This window comes from Nipponia nippon, unplaced genomic scaffold, assembly GCF_047370975.1.
Source record: "Nipponia nippon isolate SJK-2023a ecotype South Korea unplaced genomic scaffold, ASM4737097v1 scaffold_5, whole genome shotgun sequence".
NCBI lineage: Eukaryota > Metazoa > Chordata > Aves > Pelecaniformes > Threskiornithidae > Nipponia > Nipponia nippon.
The window spans coordinates 39,968,073-39,987,243 of NW_028262369.1; the positions used below are offsets into that span (position 1 = coordinate 39,968,073).

The window sequence follows — 19,171 nt, forward strand, 5'->3', positions numbered from 1 at the left end:
GTGCCAACTCATAAGGCATGTTTTCTATTTCTGGCATAATTCAGTTTACTTCACATAGACACTCTTTGTCATCCAGCAGCATAGGGGCTGAGGAGCGAGGATTTTCCTAGCATTCACCTTCCTCAAACTTTTTACGTTTTGGAAGATTTAGGATGGCTTTTCCTTTTACCTGTGAGTGAAAACACTTTTCAAGGATCCCACACAACTCTGAATTAAAAACAGAACTCCCCTCTCTCTACAAAGACAAATGGGCATGCAGATAGAACATTTTATTCAGAAGGACTTGTCTCCAAAGCATTCTCCTGTGAAATGTATTTCCATTTTGACATGGTTATATAGAATAGCATTGTTTGTAAATATTAGACACCGCCCCCCCCCCCTTTGCTAGTGGGAAGTTGAAATGTTTTTTTCCCATTTTCCCAGCATATTAAGTCTATGTGTACATTGACAAGTGGGATGGCCCAGTAAGAGCAGATTTATAGAGTGAAACAGTGTGCGCTGAGGACTCGGCACACACAATGTGTCTGGGGGTTACTTCAGATGAGCTCCAGTCTGGCCCCACGGACCCAACATGCATTAGCAGCTGCAGCACATCAGGTACACTGCTGAAACACACATTCTAGTTTAGTCTCATCCAAAAAGAATCAAGTTTGTGTGCTCTGAGATCACTCTGTACTGTGAACCACAGAGGTATGAAGAGGAGTCATTTAAAAAGTACAAACATGCTCTGAACTAAGTTACCAATGTTAGCGTACGCACATTAACTGCTTTAGCAGAGTGTTTCATGTCAGCTTTCAGATGAACTCAATTAGGCCTCTGCTACACCACAGAAGCTAAAGAATTCATGGATTTGCAAGCAAAACAAGGACTTCTTAAACAGAAGCAATTAAAAAACTGGAACACTTACCACAAAAGCTTACCTCATGTGTGAGCACTGCTGTGCTATGGGAAAGAGAAAGGTTTCTGAAGGAACGTTCAGCTTGGCTGCAAAGAAACACATATCTTCGATGCAGTTAGCGCTTGCAGAATAACACTGCTCAGTTGTAAGGAGATTGTTTTAATCCCCTGCTTGATACAGAACAGCTCAATCTGCGAGTTTAAGGACTCCTGAATAAAAATCCTCCCAAATATCCAATATGACCAGCACAAGCAGAATAAAGTCTATACTAGGAGGCTGATACTTCTGAAGGTATTTCTTCAGATCTGAACAAACCCTGTATTTGAAAAGATGGTCTCAGAATGGTAGTTCTGGTAGCATTAGGGGCCCTCCTAAACAAACAGCTGTCATGACTAATTAGGTCAGGGACTTATGGAAGTCAGTACTCTGCCAGAGCTTAGAGCGGGATGAGGCAGTGCATTACGACTTCAGAAAACGCAATTACCAAGCAAATGTGACACAGAACGGTTTCCTTCCCAGAGGGCAAGCCACAGGGTGCTGGCACTTTGCATGACCCAGAGCCCTGTCACCTGGGGCAGGCGGGTGGGATTACTGCAATTCAGTTAGGGTGAAGCGATTTCAAACACGAGACCTCGGGAAATCTGCATCAGAACCGAAAGAAACAATAGGGACCATTAGTAACATTTGCAGTCAAAAAGAAAGCCAAAGTCTCTTCCCCTAAGACTTAAGGCTCTGCCGCCGCGGCCGGTCACGTCCCGCCTCCGCCGCAGCAGGTTCCTCAGGGCTCTGTCCCGCGGGCGGGAGGCGGCCGCCGCTCCCCGGGGCCTGCTGAGGCGCTTCCTCACAGGGAGGGGAAGGCCTCAGTGTACCAGCCCGAACAAAACACGGCCTTGGCGTCAAGGTGCAAACATTTACAAAAATTTACAGATTAAAAAGTCACACGCTGGCCCTTAAGCCACTGCCTCCCAGCCCCCCGCAGGCTGCCCCGTCCCCCGGTCTGACAGGAAGGTTCTGGAAGAACCCCCTGGCCCCAGCCCCGCAGCCCCTCCTGTGGCATCGCCACCCTGGGTAGCAGGGTCACAACTCCTAAATAAGCTTCAAAGGTTTTCATTTCAAAAGAAGTGCACTTGCTCCTTCACTTGTCTTGCATAAAGAGTCAAAGACATTGTAGAGCAGGGACATGCATAATTCATCTCTTGAAAGGGATCATTTTTTCCATAAAATAACATGGTTTTATGAGACACCTACTCATTCGCATACGCACGCATGCAGAAGGGCACTGTGCTCTCCCGCTCCCGGCCCAGCCTGCCAGTAGCTGCCTGGCTATGGGAAACATCGAACAAAGACCTGAAGCACATTTAAAACAGCAGAAACCTTTCACACTAGCAAAACATGGAAGCAGATGGTACATAAAAAGCAATATGGTAACAACCAGTAGTAACTGGCATTATGACTTGGTTAAAAAAATGTTTGTTTCTCACAGATTAGTATTTGCTGTCATAATTCTCCACCTCAGCAGCCTGCCCTGGGGAGTACTGGAGACCCTCCATCCAACTAGACTTAAGCCATTAGCATATTCAGTGCTACACATATGCTAAAACACTTCAAAAAGTATGGTGAGACAATAGATTTCACAATAGCTTACAAATTAATTTGCCATCTTGTGGCCCTAATCTATACTGATCAGCACCATCCTTTTCACAGCTGTGCTACGAGGTTCTGCTACAATGCCTGTAATGTTTCATTAATACTGCTTCTGCTCATTAATCAGTTGTGTGGGGTTCCCCCCCCCCATCTCAAAGTCGAACAAACTCCCATCTATGTCAAGAAGCCTTTATCCCTCCTCTTATTTTGTATTATGCAACTCACAATACCGGTCTGGGCAGATCGAAGCATTTGGCATCTTCAGCTTTTCTGTAGTATGAGGCAGCTCCCCAAAGAAATGGCTCCTAGCATGGCCAGAACCATCCATGGCCTTTGCCAAAAGCACGAGCCATGCTTCCATGGAAGTGTGACAAGGAATCAGAAGTTCAGAGTTGTGAGTTTAATATCTTTTGTTCCAGAAACTAAAAATCAGAATACCTCCACTGAATGCAGTGTGGGATTTTATTTGGGGTATTTTGGGAAAAAGCACAAAGGGAATGGAGTAGGAAAGTCCAGTATATTTTATGTTGTAAAAACAGAAAAGTGATTCTTTGCTCTTCCTGTCCTCTGAGAGTTCTCTTGGTTCTTGTATCAGTAGAAAGTACCATGCTAAAATAACTGTACTCTGTAGTATGTGAGAAAGGGTCAAGCTAATTGTAATCTCATTAAGAAAAGCGTGCTGACCCCTATCCCCAGAAGACAGATACCGCAGAGTACTATACTGTAGCAAAGGCCAAATGTCTGTATTTTAATAAATTAGAAAAAATCCAGATATAGAAGCCATAGAGTCACTGAAACGTTAACAAGTTAATATATTTTAAAGCAAATATAACACAGTGTACACATAAAAACCATTTAAATACAAAGTGAAAACCATTAGATGCACCTACTAATGCAGATTTTTGGTTATTTTCAGCTCCTTCACTGAAACTTGGAAACAATGCTCTTCATTTCAGTTACACCAGGTTAAGTAGTGAAACTGATCTACTGCAAGCAAATCACTGCCTTTTCATTCACCTGGGAAAGACAGCACCACTGCAACTGATAAGTCTCTCCAGAAGGGCATCCAAAAGGAACAGGCTGTGCACATTTGCCCCACTCGCTAAGCTACACAAGAAACCAGATGTGGATTGATCGCTGCTTCTGAATAAAGCTCAGTAAGTGCATCTTTGCTGTACAAAAAAAAAAAAATTAAAGTGACAACATAGAAAACTGACAACAGATAACCATGTCTGCCTAAAATATACACATATGATACATAATTATAGGTAATGCTGGCCAGTACGTAAGTCGGTTCAGAAGCAAAGCTTTAATTGCACAGATTAGAAAACTGAACAAATGCTTTTACAGAGCAAAGCACAAGCTTTGGTTTATGCTTAGACAGCGAACATTAAACCTTCCATTTTTATTATAATGTCTATTATGAAAAATGGCTCCTTTCACTGCTACATGCAATAGTTGTTTCTCTATGAATAAGCGCTCCATTCCATACAATGAAATGATGCTCAGTGTCTTATTCAATGAACCCATTAGCTGTATCTAGACTGGGAATGCATTAAATCGTTATGAAAAGCTACTGAATTACAAAAAAAGTTTTACTTATTTCCTTCACAATTCCCCAGCCCTCCCCCCCATTTTTAAAATGCGGCATATATAAAAATAACTCCAATATGGCACAAAAGTGGGATTCTTAAGGGAAGGCAAAGGATAAAGGGGCAAAGGATAAAGGGGCAAAGGGAAGCCTCCACTGGCAACATCAAATTGCATACAGTCCAAGAGGAATTTGCACCCTATACAAAATGAGCTTCCCTGTGTTCCAGTTCTTGGATCCTTTTTGGTCTCAGTCTCTGGTAAGTAGGCTTCAGATCCATGGGGTGAATATCCTCTGAGCTAGTTTTTTGTTCATTTGTGTTTTGTTCAGGATCACCTGATGGAAGTGCAGAGCTGCTAGCCAGTTTCACAGTATTATCTTGGTGAAGCACAGAGCTAGCACTGGTTGGTGCACAAGCTTTAGCAAAAGAACCCTCTTCATTTTGTTTTGATTTGGTAGAGGGCGGTTTATAAAATGTCCCTGGGGGTGGTTGCAATGTTCTTGGTGCCCTGAAGGCAGCAAGAGGATTGGCATCAGGACCATTCCCTTCTGTTGCTGTCCTTCCTGACCTGACAGAAACAGAATATGGCTTACTAGGAAGAACGGCATTAGCTGAATTGTTACCAATGCTGCATGATGAAGATAAGGCACCTGCAGTTCCACTCTCAAGTGCTCGGTTCTCCTGGGGCACATTAGTCACGATCATTGCTGTCCTTGCTGTAATATCATACTGTTTATATTGCTTGTCGCATGTTTTTCGCAGCATCTGGGTGTCATAACAAGGAAGTCTGCAGCAGGTATTTACAGCAGGGAGCGTCTTCACCTCTGAAACTTCTTCAATAGTAGGGCTCCTGCCAAGCTTCTCTGGACTTACTGCTCCTGCGTTTCGTGAATTTCTTTCATTCAAAACACACGCAGGAAGTATTCGGTCTACAGGTAGGCTCACAGGGCGAGCAGCCGGTTTTGTCCTTGGAACCCGCAATGGAACTTTGGTAATCTGACGGTTAGGTTTTGCAGGAAATAAGTTAATTTTACAGCTGTCTTCACCTAGAGAAACAAATGAATGATTGTCTCTCTCTGAAGCTGGACTCACAGCATCACCTAGAAACACAAATAGATGTGACTGGACCGTTGCGCCAAATATAAAGAGAAGTCAGCAACACTTTTGCCAACAGAATACGAACTTCATTAATGATCCCTTGACAGCTGGTATTTTAATAGGATAACAGCTGGTATACCTTGTATACATACTAAGAATATCCTACTCTAACTAAATGTTAGCATTTCAATAGCAGTAAAAAACATACTGTACAGATGTAACCAAGGAAGATACTAAGGAGAAAACAGGCAAAGAGACACTGCACTTTTTTGGCTGGTGCTTTCCCATCCCTGAATATTTTCAGTTTTAGTATGTTTCAGAATGTTGCACTGTTAATGTACTGGACATGACTGAACTAGTAACACCAACTGAAAATCAGTATAATTAAAAGGGATCATGTGTAGTTAGTCCTAAATAAAGTAGACGAAATCATACCTACATTAAAACAAACCACTGTAGTAGCACAGGCAGATAAACAGAAAAAAAATCTTATAGAAGATTTATAGTTAGTTTAGCAAACCTGGCTCTTTTGGAGCAGAAATATTAATATCCAAAATGCTGGTAGCTGATGATTCTGTCAGAGAATTACTCCTCCCAGAGCCTTCGGGTTTAGTTCCAGTGGGCGGCAATGATACACATTCTGGGGGAAAACAATAGTCAAAACATTTTAATTGCTGGATATTGGTTTGCAGCATCATAGTGGATTTCAGAAATCCAGAGTCACAGCATAATTATATTTTCTTTTAAAAAGGGAGCAACCAAAACACTCTTACCAAATACTTTAAGCTCTGATTCCATAAACACGGGTTTCTTGAAAGCCTTTAGAAAGATTTAATTCTCCGTTCCTCTTACAAAGATAAACAATATATCAAGCAGTGATAAGCAGGTTTTATCACTTGCTTCTGTCTAAATTAAAAAGCTGCATGCACTATGATCTAATGCGTCCATGACTGCTTATTCACCCACCCCAAGACTTAATAAAAGCACACTAACCGGTTACAGATGTATCTGCTTGTTCTTTTGTATTCTTGCTATTGTTTGATTCCAAAAACAATGCAGCTGTTTCTGAAGCTCTGCTTTCACTTGGAGCTATCAAAATACCCTGTTAACAAAAGTCAGAGCAAAAGTAAATGAGAAGTCAAGAGGAAATGCACTCATCAAAAAAAACCCACAAAGATTTTACAGAAACATGCTCTGGAACATTGCAGCATTTCACAGAGAAGTTAAGATGGCACAGGTAACACTGCAGCAGGACAAGAAAAGTCACTCACTTCCTTTACGGCAACAAACGACTTCCTCTGCTGCTGTGGCTCCCTCTCTTCTGCTGATAAAGCAACTCTGACTGTAATGGCAGTTTCTTCAGACTGAGATGTGCTCAGAAGTGGTTTCAATGAAACATCAAATATCTTTTCATAGTATGTTATGAGCAGCTCCACTACCCGGGCTTGATAAGGGTAATCCACAAGTGACGACAAAGAAACTGTAGCATCTGTTTGACGTGGCCTGATCAGAGTTGGGCCAAATATTATGCCAAGGTTGCTGGCTGACATTTTATTTTCATCAGACTGTTCTGTAACCCTGCATAACGAGGGGAAAAAAAAAAACCCAAACCCCAAGAGTTAGAAGGTTTTACTACTTCAGAAATATTTTAGATATTAAAATATTATCTTATGTCTAAAGAGGCTAAAAGACAATAAAAAAACCAAGGTGGGTTTGGTAGGCAGGCAGAATGTTTAATGTTATTTGTGGCTATTTGGCATTTCTGGGGTTGGGGAAAAGAACGTCTCTCATTCTAAGTAATAATATAGCTGTGGCCCAATATTATCCATTTTTATTGGTAGTCATCAGCTTGGTACATACTCATCACACATCATCATACAATCCAGCATTTGGAGGACAAGGGAGTGAAACATAACTGGAGAATGGTTATTAACAGACATGATACAAGTTTCAATCTTCTGTTAATAGCCACCAAATCACAGCCCTATGTGGGTCGTATCCTGGTTTAAATCACACCTAGGTCCCTGCAGCTGCCACTAGTTACTACTTGCTGACCCCAATGCTAGCAGAGAATCAAGAATAATGGATCTCAACTCTTTCCCTCCTTTCTCTCCATTTCATATTCTTCTCTCACCTGAGAATTCATTACATTGGAAAAAGAAACAGCAACAGAACACTGTCTTCTAAGGTATATACGACTTCTTTCTCTACAGTCATCAAAAGGGTACAAAAGGGTTTCCTAGTATGCAGCATGTAGCAGTTTATTTTTCAACATCAGTTTGCATTTAAAGTCTTTTCTCACCTGTGAAGGTGTCCAATAAGGTACTGAAGAGTGTTATAGTTTGGTACAGGCAGCTGTTTCAGAAGATCTTTAATTTTAATGATGATCCTATTCAGTTCAATACAAATTGACTGTCTTTTCTTTGATTTGGGGCTAGCTTGTTTAGCGTCCAATTCCTCATTAACATTCTGGCTTTCTTTTGCAAGTCCAATGAACTCATTGTAAAGCCGAAACAAAATCAAGGGTTCCGGAAGCTGAAGAAATAAGAACATTTCAGAAACATACTCAAGCCTGAATTTTAACTTCTTTGTTTCCTTCAACTTTGTCTGGTCTAGCAACTTTTCTTAGATGATGACATTGTTTAATCCTTGTTCATTAGCTCAAACCACAATTTATCAAATCCAATCTCAGATAACAAAATCACTCCTCCCTACACCTTTGTCTGGAAATCTTTCGCTAGCCCTTTCCTGTAATAGCTCCAAGACTAAGCATTTACCAATACAGGTACAGATTTCAAGAAAGTGATTGCTATGAGGGAAGGTGTTAACACTGCATATGCACAAATACCATGATAATAGAGCAGTTATTTATTTTTCCAGTCTTTGATAGTATATTACATGTGCTATCAAATTTTTCCATATTCCATTTTTTTAAATTGGATTTTAGGCCATGTAACATTTGTTTTTAATTGTGATTTAAGCATTCTCTCAGTATGAAAGTTAATAATAATAATAAAAAAAAAAGACAAAAACCTCAAACCTGACCTGGCTATTTGCATTGCCCCAGCTTAGATAAAAGCAAAAACTAGGAAGACTAGATAAAACTCGAAATAATTAGTTTTAGTAATTAATCCCAAATAGGGTTTTAACTCAGGATTCTGTCTAAAAGTGTCTTAACTGCATGTTTCTAGCACTGTTCCTGCATTTAAAATGAGCAGGTTTACCTAAAAACCACAACAACAGATCAGCTACAAAGGAAGTAATAAGACCAGAAGAAAACATGTTATTTGACTTCTTAATTATGAACCCTATTCAAAATACAGCACAGTGCCTCAAACCGGTACCCCAGTATGATGTATGTAACATGCTACCTTTTCACTTGAATAAGTAGGCAGAGTACATATTTGTAATTTTTCAAAAGTACTTAACTTAATAGTGATGATCATAGGATTGGAATGCTCATCTCTGACAGCCAGTGTAAGGAAGAGGACAGGACAATGCAGCTAAGGATTATTCCTTTCAGGGTTAACAAGTTTTCAGAGTGACTCAGTATTTTCACTGGGCAACATCCCAGCCTCATCTTTTCAGATACATACTGAAACTGTTTTGGAAAACTCAATCATGAAGCTTTTAAAGCTCCGTTTTGAAAGAAAAAGATGGATAATCCCTCCATAATGAACACATCATCATGATCATTATGAGTGTTTCATGAAATTTTTGTTAGCATATATTAACAGCCATATATTGGCATCTGTCTGTGTGAGGAAGCGAGAATATGGGAATGTTTTAAACTTCACATAAGACAGGCAAATTCAGTAACCCGAAAGGTTTTAGAAATTAAAGCTTCACTGTAAGTGGATAAACAAAAGCTTGTTCTGTGTATGGTACTAATATTTAAAGAGACATTATGCCCATGTGGAATACAGATTGTAATACCAACAGTCAGCAACCTCACAGCTTTCCCTGCCCCTGTCACAGGCTCCATATGAAAATAAAGAAGCCTACTGCAAATATACAAGGCACTCATTTCATCTTCTGCTGCAGGATTGCTGAAAAGGATTTTTTTTTCCTCTTATACTGATACTACACTACTTTGGTTTTCCATCTGACCGCTCAAGTACATACCTGGCGGAGATACAGCTTGAGAACATTGCTGATATCATGTGCATACAGTTCTGAGAGCTCGACCAAATCCTTTCCATTTTCAAAAGCTTGACAAAGCTTTTCAACTCTTGATTTGGCTCCATTCACACGATAGATGCCCTGAAATTAAAAGACCAGCACAACTCTCTTTTAATTTGAAAGGCAAGTGTAAAACACAGATGATATCAACAGTACAGCATTAACATCTTAAGATTTTTTTTTTTTTTAAAGATTGTTCATACGTAAGTTTTATAAACAAACTTGAGCATACCTTGACATTCAGTGCTCTGCTTTCAATTTCTGATGTACACTTTTTGATGATGAAAGGAATGCCATCGGGAACATTTTTAGCAGCTTGGGCAAATTCCACTCCAAACAAGTGAAGCCTTCCATGAAGTTTTTTGTGCCCACATTGAATAGCTAAAGTCTCTAAACATTTTTTATGGCATGCAAGTGAACACTACAGGGGAGAAAAAAAAAAAGCACATGGTTTGATACAATCTGACACCATAAGAAATATCTCTGCTGTTTGTCACCCCATATGTGAGCAAAAGGAAAGATTTATTAGTCTGTTGTGCTTGTGCTTTGAGTTCATGATGATTCTACAAGCCACAAAGTCTGTATTTTTTATACAGAAAAATAATGCAAGTTTCCAAAACTCCTGACTTTACATAAATCCCAAGCAGCAATTTAAACTACTTTTTAACTTACCTCCTCGCATTCAGCTCCATGAAATACCACTAAGCTGTCACATTCTCTGCATTTAGATGGAGCTCTCAGCTTCCGCAGTTTGTGTGTTTGTGCTGCTTTGGACATATTAGCGTTTCTGAAAGGTCCTGGAGAATTTGCAGTTTCAGATGTCAGATCATTTAAACCTGGAGAGAATTCCTCTGTTACAGTCACTCAAATATCTACTATTGGGATAGGGTATTTATTCTGATTTTTTAGAACTGTGCTGCAGAACACAGAATTCTGCAAGTAATAGCAATTATCAAAGTAAGCAAAAACATTTCAATCACAAGGAAGCAAAACAATGTTACAGTTTACATAACGGACACACTACTTATCAAATAGTCTTACATAAAAGTGGAATCAAACAATTAGTTTTGCATTTTTAAGTATTTCGGTTTTCTCCTGTATTAATGGCATGGGAAAATATTAGGACATTTAATTCCAACTGCCCTGCAGTTCAGGCAACTATTCATGAAAGTTTCATTCTATGTATTTCAAAATCCTGTACTAGACGATGAAAGATGACATTATGGTTTGGCCTGCAGTGTTTCTGAAATACTTCAAAACGTATACTTTGCAGCAGGGAAGAACTAACACACCCTCACAGCAGAAACCATATAAAATAAAAGAGAATCACCAATTCTCAGTCTCCTATGATAGCATCAACATATTTTCTAGAGGATTCTGAAACAGAATAGCAACTGGTACTTTTTGTGGCCATTTTTTTTTTCAAGCAATTTACTTCAAATGCTATCAACAAAACTCTGTGAACCAAAATCCTTTTTTTACAGATAAAAACTTAACACAGTTAATTGCCCAGAAAGCTTCTTAGAAGCTCAAGTATTGATTAAACGATACCACTCCAAGTGAAAGTTTGCATTCATTAACATGCTGCCATGCTTTACATCTGGATCTAAATTAGTATTGTTAACCACAGGCTCGTTCCTAGAAGGCAAAGTATAGATTTAGGAAATAAGGACTAACTGAAGAATTTCCTAAAGGCTTTACTGAGCAAGTGCCACAAATATTTCAGAACTAATTTGTAAGTACTGCAGACATCCCATAGAACTATTTCTGATAATCCAGTTATTCAGGTTTCAGTACCTGTGGCAACATTGTCTTTATACAGTCAAAATTCATCTGAAAATTAGAAATGGTCTGGTCAAAACATTACCAAGCTTGCTTATCTAAATTGAAAAGGGTAAAATCTCAGTTATTACCCTAAACATTTGGATCCACTTTTTTCCAGTTTGCCCATTACCAACTCTCCATATCTGTGCATTTCACTTCAAAGTTTAGAAGTGATCTTACATACTTCAGTGCCATGTAGCTAATTTTAAATGCAAATGTCTGGAGGGAATGGCTGGTGGATCATTTATGTTTACCTCAGGAGGGTGAAGACACTAGAAATGTTCAAAGGCTGCCCATATAGTTAATCTAAATGTATGAAGACAATTCTGCACCGCTTCATTAAAGTGACCTGAACATTATTCTTCAGCTCTCAACCTCAAGGGGATGCACACGGTATTGAAAAACAATGCTGTTCGTAATCACAGCCTTGTTAATGTACTTTCCTTAAGCACATTAAAAGGAAAAGCCACACTCTACAACAAAAAGCATCTTCTGGGGACTTCAGGTATGAAAACAACATTACCACAGTCTGAAGGAGATGGTGGCTCTCTTTCATCAAGATCATCTGCAGATGACATTGTACCAGTGGAAGGTGTTCGGGGAAGTCGTCTTTTAAAATCCCCTAGCAGATGAGAAAAATTTTCAGGAAGCTGTAAGAATCAGTTCCACCCAACCGCTCATTTTCATTATAGGCTCTGTCCCACACTTGCTAAACTAACAGCGATATCTTCATTAATGTAAAACGGTCCAAAGAAAAGACTTCAAATTAGTATAGCGGTGAGTGTAGCTGTACCTGGGCTAGCAGATGGAGAATCCATGGATCGCGACTCGCTGCTTCCCCCTGCGCTTTCAGAATCACTGCACATTCCTCCACTCTGGTTACCAACAGACCATGACCTGAACGGTGGTGGCCCTCGCATTGCTTTTGAAAAGAAAATCCGCAAATTCCAAATGTCAAGGACAAAATTACATTATTTTCTTTTTATTTAAAGACTAACTATGATTATATTAAAAATAGAAAAATACTGCAAAAGTTACATGAACATGCAATACAGTGAAAAAAAACGCACAGCATATATTCCTGTCAAAGCTTCAGGATCTGAGAAAGTGAATTGTAGAAAACTTGACACTTGTGCTTTTGCAAAAGACCTGAAATCAAGGCAGTATTTGCAAAAACAATGGATCTTAAATTGCTGAAGTTAATTGAAATAGTTTAGTACAGAGCTTGACAGTACTTGTGTTTGAATTGCATCTCACCTTTCTTGTCAAAGAATCTAGGTATACATACAGGCAGTTTTCCATTTGTCATTACACTCAAGTACATAACTGTTTTTATAGGCTTCAAACTTTAAAATACATTTTTTAACCCTTTCAGTGCTACATTTCTGGCAAGGAGACATCAAGAACCTGATTTTTTTCTGGTATTTTTATTTAGAAACTGAACTGAGATGAAATACAGAACAACTACCTTGGATATCTGTGCTGCTGGAAGACCTCTTCTCTCCAATCTTTTGTGAACGGTGGTAAATTGGGCTTCCCACATCATCTAACGTCTGAGCAGGAAAATCTCCTGAACACTGAGATAAGTTACCATGTGATGTACGGACACTGTTTGTTGATTGCTTATTAAAAACCCTGCAGAAAGAAGAAAGTAACTTGAAGAGTGAATAAGATAGAATTAAATGAAAAGCAATGTATTTTTTTTTATCCCTGGGCACTAAAAATGCTTCAGTGAGTTGCTGTTCATGAACATACATATTTGACATGTAATTATTAAAGCCCAAATTAAAAAAAAAGTGGCCATTTATTTTTAATTAAATATGTGCCATTTCCCAGTGTTTCCTCCCCATCCATAAATCAGTTTTTCCACATCTATGCAAGGTATTATAACTATTATTTTGCAGTCTTTGAAAAAACAGCAAATCTGTTCATCGACATTTCAGAATAATTCAGAGGCTATTGCATCCTACTTTTATGCTTTCCTCCAAAGGATTCTCTGCCCAGCCATCAGGACCATTCACCTATAAACATATAGGTGTTAAAATGTTGTGCTTTTTTAAAAGTACAGAAAATATGTTGAAGCTGCCAGAGAGCTTAGTCAGTCCATTGTGAAAATCTGCCCTCAAGATAAGGACAGAAAACTGTTAACAGTAATTAATGTAAAATGCTGAAGCACCCTGTGGACAAAATGGCCTGCTAGCCAAGTTTAGTGGTCAGGAAGCTGTTCCTTAATCAGTTCTACCCTATCCAGCTGAAGAAAATAAAGACTTAAAAACATTAAAATTTGCATTTCTCCAAGCTACTGTCCCTTAAATAAATGCAAAACTAAACAATAAAAATGATCACTTCAAGTACACGAAGAATCACAAGGCCATGTCAAAGAAAACAAAAGGTGGGGAGAGAAGAGAAAAAACACGCTCCTATAAATCTTAAGCAGTAAATAGCTGGGAAAGCACACAAAGAGTTTGAAATTTCATGCTCATCAGTTTCTCGGGGAGCTGCATAGTTAAATCGCTCTAAGTCAAAGTTTGTGAGTACAGCCTAAATCAGTCTTAAAAGGCAGGAAATTTACAGACAAGAACTAAGAATCTCAGCTTTAACTTTGAATTTCCTGGCTTTTGTTGCTAGAAGTCTGACTCAAGCCTTAGGTTTTTTTTGTATTTAGTTTCCTTTTGAAAGACGATGACGCCACTTTCCTGTAGAACTGTGAAACACACAGATTGGAATGGATATTCTGGTGCTTTAGTGCCAAGATGAATATTTTACAACAAGTTAAAGGTGGAAAAGCATTTGGCATATGACTCTAGGAGCTGTCTTTTTGTCTTGTAATCTTTACTTCCACATTAGCTATATCTTTAACAGATTAACAGTAAAAACTACCATTTCACACAGGTTGGAAAAAAATAATGAAGTTATAACACAGGGACATGTGGACTCTAAACTTTTTTTAGTCACGTAGCATGAGACAGAAATCAAGCAACACTTCCCGGCAAAAAGTTGCCAAACCTAAACAATATGAAAGAAGGTACGGTAGCAGCAAGGGCTGCAGAAGAGGAAAACTACCTCCTCAGACTTTCTAAATTGACTATCAAATACTACTGCCACACCACACTACAGAGTTCGAAATTTACATTTTTCATGTTAACCAGTATCTACATTATAATAGCAACAAGTCAATTCTCGCACAATTGTCAATGTTTTAGCAATGCTTATTACACAAAATGACATTCTGTTTCGGAATTTAAAGTCAGGTTTTAATATCAACATTATATATAATCTGCCAAAAGATAAGTCAAAGAAATAGAGAATGGTAAAGCATGGTGAAACACCAGGATTCATTTAATTCCTCAAAAAATGTTGTTTTATTGTTAAACGTGTGCCTAGCATTTAATTCTAAACCAAGCAAGTGCCACCTGTAGTTTGTGACTCACCCATCAACCTGGGAACTCCGGGTTTCAAAAGAACCTGATTCCATAGGAACACCTTCCTTTGGCAAACTTTTCACAAACTCTGAATACTGCTGACCAGGCTCATAGAGTTTGGCACTCTCACAGAGGGACTGGCAGTTAACTGGAAGAGATACAACCTGAGCGTGCTGCAGCTGGAACAGGTTAACTGTTGCCTGGTGGGAGAAGAAAAATTTTGGTATTCGTAGATCATTTCCTAAATGTTTCACTTGCACTTTACTCAACCCAAATTAATATCCCATCAGAAAGTTATAAGACTAGAAAAATTCTAGAAAATAGCAACATTTGTAGGGATGGACTTTGTGCAAGATTCCTGAAAGTCTGCAAAAAACTTCATCTGTAGTACAGATACTAGTATTCCTCTTCTCTCTGGGTTACTGAATCCTCCAGGTAGCAAAGGCAATTCCAATGGCTTTCCACTTTGGGATGATCAAGATAAACAGCGAGGGTTTTTGCTACCAAGAAGGCATTGTTCATGCTCTAGGGGGAATTTTAGTCACCACTACAATGATGAAGTAGTTGGAGTTCCAAACCCAGATGAGCTCCATATCACCTTGAGACAAGAAATGGACAAAACTTCTTGTCCCAACAGATGAACTGAACACTTTCTTTGTGAAATTACATAAAACTTCTAAAATATTTTATCACAAGGCAGAGACCAGGAAAGGGGATGCTACATGGCTGCTTCTTCAGCTTTGGGGTTGCAAAGTAGTTTTCAATTGAGATATACTTGAACTGACAAGTTTGTCTTAAGCTTTCTACTGGTCTTACGGGTTGGGTTTTGGGTTGCTTGGGGAGAGGGGTATGTGTTTGGGGTTGTTTTTTTTTTCCTTCCCCACCCCAGTATTAAGTTGGCCGTGTCTTATCTAAAAAAGTACACATCTATTGGCATAATGCGCTCTTAAAGCTTTTTTAAAAACTCTGTGTAGATATACTGGTTTTGACAATCCTTTGCTTATTTACATACATTAAATTAATACATTAAGTTAGTTGCAATGGATCCTGTAGTAATTGAGACTGTTATCAAGATTAGCAGGCTCCATGCTGCAGTGTGTTAATGTCCGTTCTGTGCTTGAGCCAAACATCTTCACTAATGCACTAATGAAAATAATGGGAATGGGAGGTGTACTCTTAAGCAATGGAGTAACACTACTGCCATCAATATTCTTAGAGAGATTTTACAAGAATTGTGTAGTCAGGGTTCTTGCAAGGTGACAGTTCATATAAAAAACTCAAAAAGACATTCAAGACAAATAACACCCTCCCTCTTCTTTTTTAAACTCCCAACAGAAAGAGAACACCACAAACATACTAGAAGTTTTCCTTCTTTTTCTATTTTACCCTATTCTTCCTCTGTCCTTAAAAACTTTCTATGTTAAGCAGTTAACACTATGGATAGGCCTTTCTCTTAGTCTTAACAATATTTATATATCTGTGCCAAACATGTTTTAAACAGCACGCTTACAGCTTTTAGAGTAAGATCACACTGGTAAATAAGCTCCCGAAGCTGTGTTAAGACATCACTTTTAAAGCTTTCCAAATAATTTCTTTTTTCTTCAACCTCTGCCATGCTTGCTTTATAGTGTTCATTGGCCTCTTCAGCCTAGAGAAAACACAAGTATAAAGGATTGATGGACTATAGGCCTTGATACTAGAAGAAAAAAAAAACAACACAAGATGTTTGTAATTGGAGATTCCCATTTCGAATAAAGCCCAAAAGAGCATAGCATGATCAAAATTAAGAATTATGAACAGAACACTTGCTGAAATGCTCCCATTGGGAAAGCATGAGTAAAACCAGTGTAGGCTTAACTTTAAAAGCAAGGAACAAAAACTCTTACTTTTTGAAGAGCTTCCTCTTCTAGCCTTCTTTTTTTTTCCAGTTGCTTGCTGAAATCTTTCACAAAGCTTCCACTTGAGCTAAGATATTCCTCCTCAGCACGTGCAGTGCAGGATTTTGCCTTTTCATACTCATCTTGACGCTGTGTATATAGCAACTTCGCTTTTCTTAGAGCGGCTTCCAGCTCTTGCTGCCGAATGCAACAAAAGAAAAAAGCAAAAGAATTAATGATTTTCCAGTGATTTAATGTGATGTTTAAAGAGGCTGTTACGCATGGGTCTGTGTGCTGCAGTTCAAAGTACTTAGTCATAGAAAGATAACCTCTTACAGGTACGAGTATGTCATGAAATTGACAGTTACATACTACATCCAATAAGCCCTATGGATTCTACATGTGAATTTAAGTGCATAACAGCCTAGTTTGAAAGTATCATCCTTTTGGAGAACTTCAGATCGAACACTGTTAGATATGAAAGAAATACCAACCATTTTTTTCTGTTCACGCTGCCAAAGCTCCTTGATATCTTTCCTTTGTCTATCCAACTCATTTTTCCTTCCGAGAAGAGGCTAGATAGGAAACATTAACAGAGTACATAAAAGGCTTATAGGCTGCAAGTTTGTTCTTTTGAATAATCTGTGCTGCTACAAGAATTTTTTTAAAAACCTAAACAATATCTTGGTCTTTTGCTTTAAGCTTACCTGCACAAATTTGTTAGACTGGAGAGCAGCAGCTGTTTGTTGCCAAAGTTGATTGTTCTCAATATCATTTTGAAAAGCATTAATGAATATTGATTGGAACGGCATATAATCCTAAAATTACACACAACAAAACATTAATGTTCTAGGTAAGGTATGCTGACATTCTAAATGTCTTGATAATTGAACTAGATTTTCAATTAAATTTAGTAAGGTATTTATATGTGTGTTTGGAAGTCAGAGTTACGTATGAATGTAGAAAATGACTAATTTCTCAGCTATATTTCATTTTACTACGAAAACACTCTGAAAGAGAGGTCTACAAGTCCAAATCATAAAGCATTAGACAGAAAAATATTAGATATTAGACAGAAAAAAGCATATTGTGAAAACTATAAGGCGATTCTGCACTTTCAACAAAAATAAATTTATATATCCAAATTTCCATAGGAGATGAAAAGACATAAAATACAGCAGATCTTTTAACCAGTGATTTACAGTATAAATCAATTCTGTATCAACTTAAAAATCCATTCTTCAACATGCCCAGAGTTTTGGTTTTGGGCAAGGCATCCAATACATATCTAAGACTTTAAAATAAAGCCCCTAAGATGTACTCACCTGGTGTCCAACAACAGCTTTAGCAGTTTCAGCCATTTTTGCTAAGTTTTTAGCACACTCCACTTCTGTTAAAAAAAATTCACAGTTACTGTTTACACTAACAGTTGTACCACATGCTACATGCTTTTTACATTCTTCCTCTAGCAGATAGGCTACAGAAGGGACCACCTTCACTTTGTTACAGGCTTTTAATTATAGGAAATGTGCGATAGTTGTCCACTTCAGCAGAACAGCTACTAATTTAGAAATCACATTATTGACAGTCTGCAGCACAGAGGCCTGACAACAGATTTAATTTCATCACAACAAAGCTGATTAAATGCCTGAAAGAGCCACTCACCCAAGCTAAGCTTTTTTTCTACCCATGCGACTACATCCTTGGTATATTTTGACCATGCTTTAGCATAGGACAGAGCCGATTCAATTCCACTGTCATTTCTTAGGAGCATGCTATCAACCTCCTCTGCTCGAAGATGTCCTGAAAATAAAGCATCGAACACAAAGAAGTGAATTTTAGACATGACCACACACTGAGAGCAAAGCCAGTATTAGCCAACTGTGAATGCTTAAGCAGCTCTGATCTTGAGTTGGTCTTTAATGCTAGTTGACTCTAAACAGGACTGACAGAGGTTTTAGAACAAATTAAAGGGTCATAGTATTTTATCTGGAGTAGTCATACGGTGAACATAACTTTCTTAAAGAAAGTGACCCAACAAAACTCCAATCATATGATGACATACAGAATGCTTCAGGCCTTGGTTCTTTTTCTCCTTGACAAGCAACCCAGGTTGGTTATTCACAAAAGCATAAAACCTCTGCAATAGCAAAGTTTTACAGTGAAGTTTTAATGGCAGCATAGGTGTAAAAAAGTGACCAAGCAACTGATTAATAACATTTTAGAGGATGAAAACACAGATACAGCATGGTGTTTATTAATATTAAATGAATGACCTACCTTGAATATCATCCCTTTCATGCAGTGAACCCCCAGACTCCACAGAAAGATTCTCAAAAGACTGGTATACAAGAACAAAACATTAAGTTAGCAAAGAAAAGCTCTCACTGGAACTGACAGGCTAACAAAATAAATGGCATCACCTGCCCCTTTCTTTTTTTGCAGATAAAGCAACAAACTGTACTGTAACTCCCTCTTATGTAAGGCACAATATCTTCTAAGCTCCCATAACTGTTGATTGAGACATAATAAATAGCAAGGAATCATTATATACCTTTAAATAAACAATCTTGAAAGGCTGTGATGAAAGAGTTAACTGTTTAACGAATCAGGCTGATATTTAAGTGACCTTCA

The 19,171-nt window shown here is 38.4% G+C and overlaps 1 protein-coding gene across 5 annotated transcripts in view; it reads right to left on the bottom strand.

Annotated features, from left to right (window-relative positions):
- Positions 1-3,268: 3,268 nt before the first annotated feature.
- Positions 3,269-19,171, bottom strand: part of ARHGAP29 (Rho GTPase activating protein 29) — a 54,984-nt gene continuing 39,081 nt past the window's right edge. For 3 of the 5 annotated variants that reach the window (XM_087733180.1, XM_087733181.1, XM_087733184.1), the window contains 19 exons: positions 18,818-18,878; positions 18,203-18,340; positions 17,863-17,927; positions 17,245-17,355; positions 17,032-17,112; positions 16,547-16,735; positions 16,171-16,308; positions 14,670-14,860; positions 12,707-12,873; positions 12,032-12,160; positions 11,762-11,860; positions 10,087-10,250; positions 9,647-9,835; positions 9,358-9,495; positions 7,535-7,767; positions 6,504-6,810; positions 6,226-6,334; positions 5,753-5,872; positions 3,269-5,234 (listed from right to left, as the gene is read on the bottom strand). In XM_087733180.1, coding sequence (XP_087589306.1) covers positions 4,333-5,234; positions 5,753-5,872; positions 6,226-6,334; positions 6,504-6,810; positions 7,535-7,767; positions 9,358-9,495; positions 9,647-9,835; positions 10,087-10,250; positions 11,762-11,860; positions 12,032-12,160; positions 12,707-12,873; positions 14,670-14,860; positions 16,171-16,308; positions 16,547-16,735; positions 17,032-17,112; positions 17,245-17,355; positions 17,863-17,927; positions 18,203-18,340; positions 18,818-18,878 — 3,531 coding nt within the window. In that variant the 3' untranslated portion in view covers positions 3,269-4,332. The remainder of the gene's footprint in view (positions 5,235-5,752; positions 5,873-6,225; positions 6,335-6,503; positions 6,811-7,534; positions 7,768-9,357; positions 9,496-9,646; positions 9,836-10,086; positions 10,251-11,761; positions 11,861-12,031; positions 12,161-12,706; positions 12,874-14,669; positions 14,861-16,170; positions 16,309-16,546; positions 16,736-17,031; positions 17,113-17,244; positions 17,356-17,862; positions 17,928-18,202; positions 18,341-18,817; positions 18,879-19,171) is intronic. The other 2 variants (XM_087733182.1, XM_087733183.1) reach the window with 2 other exon arrangements.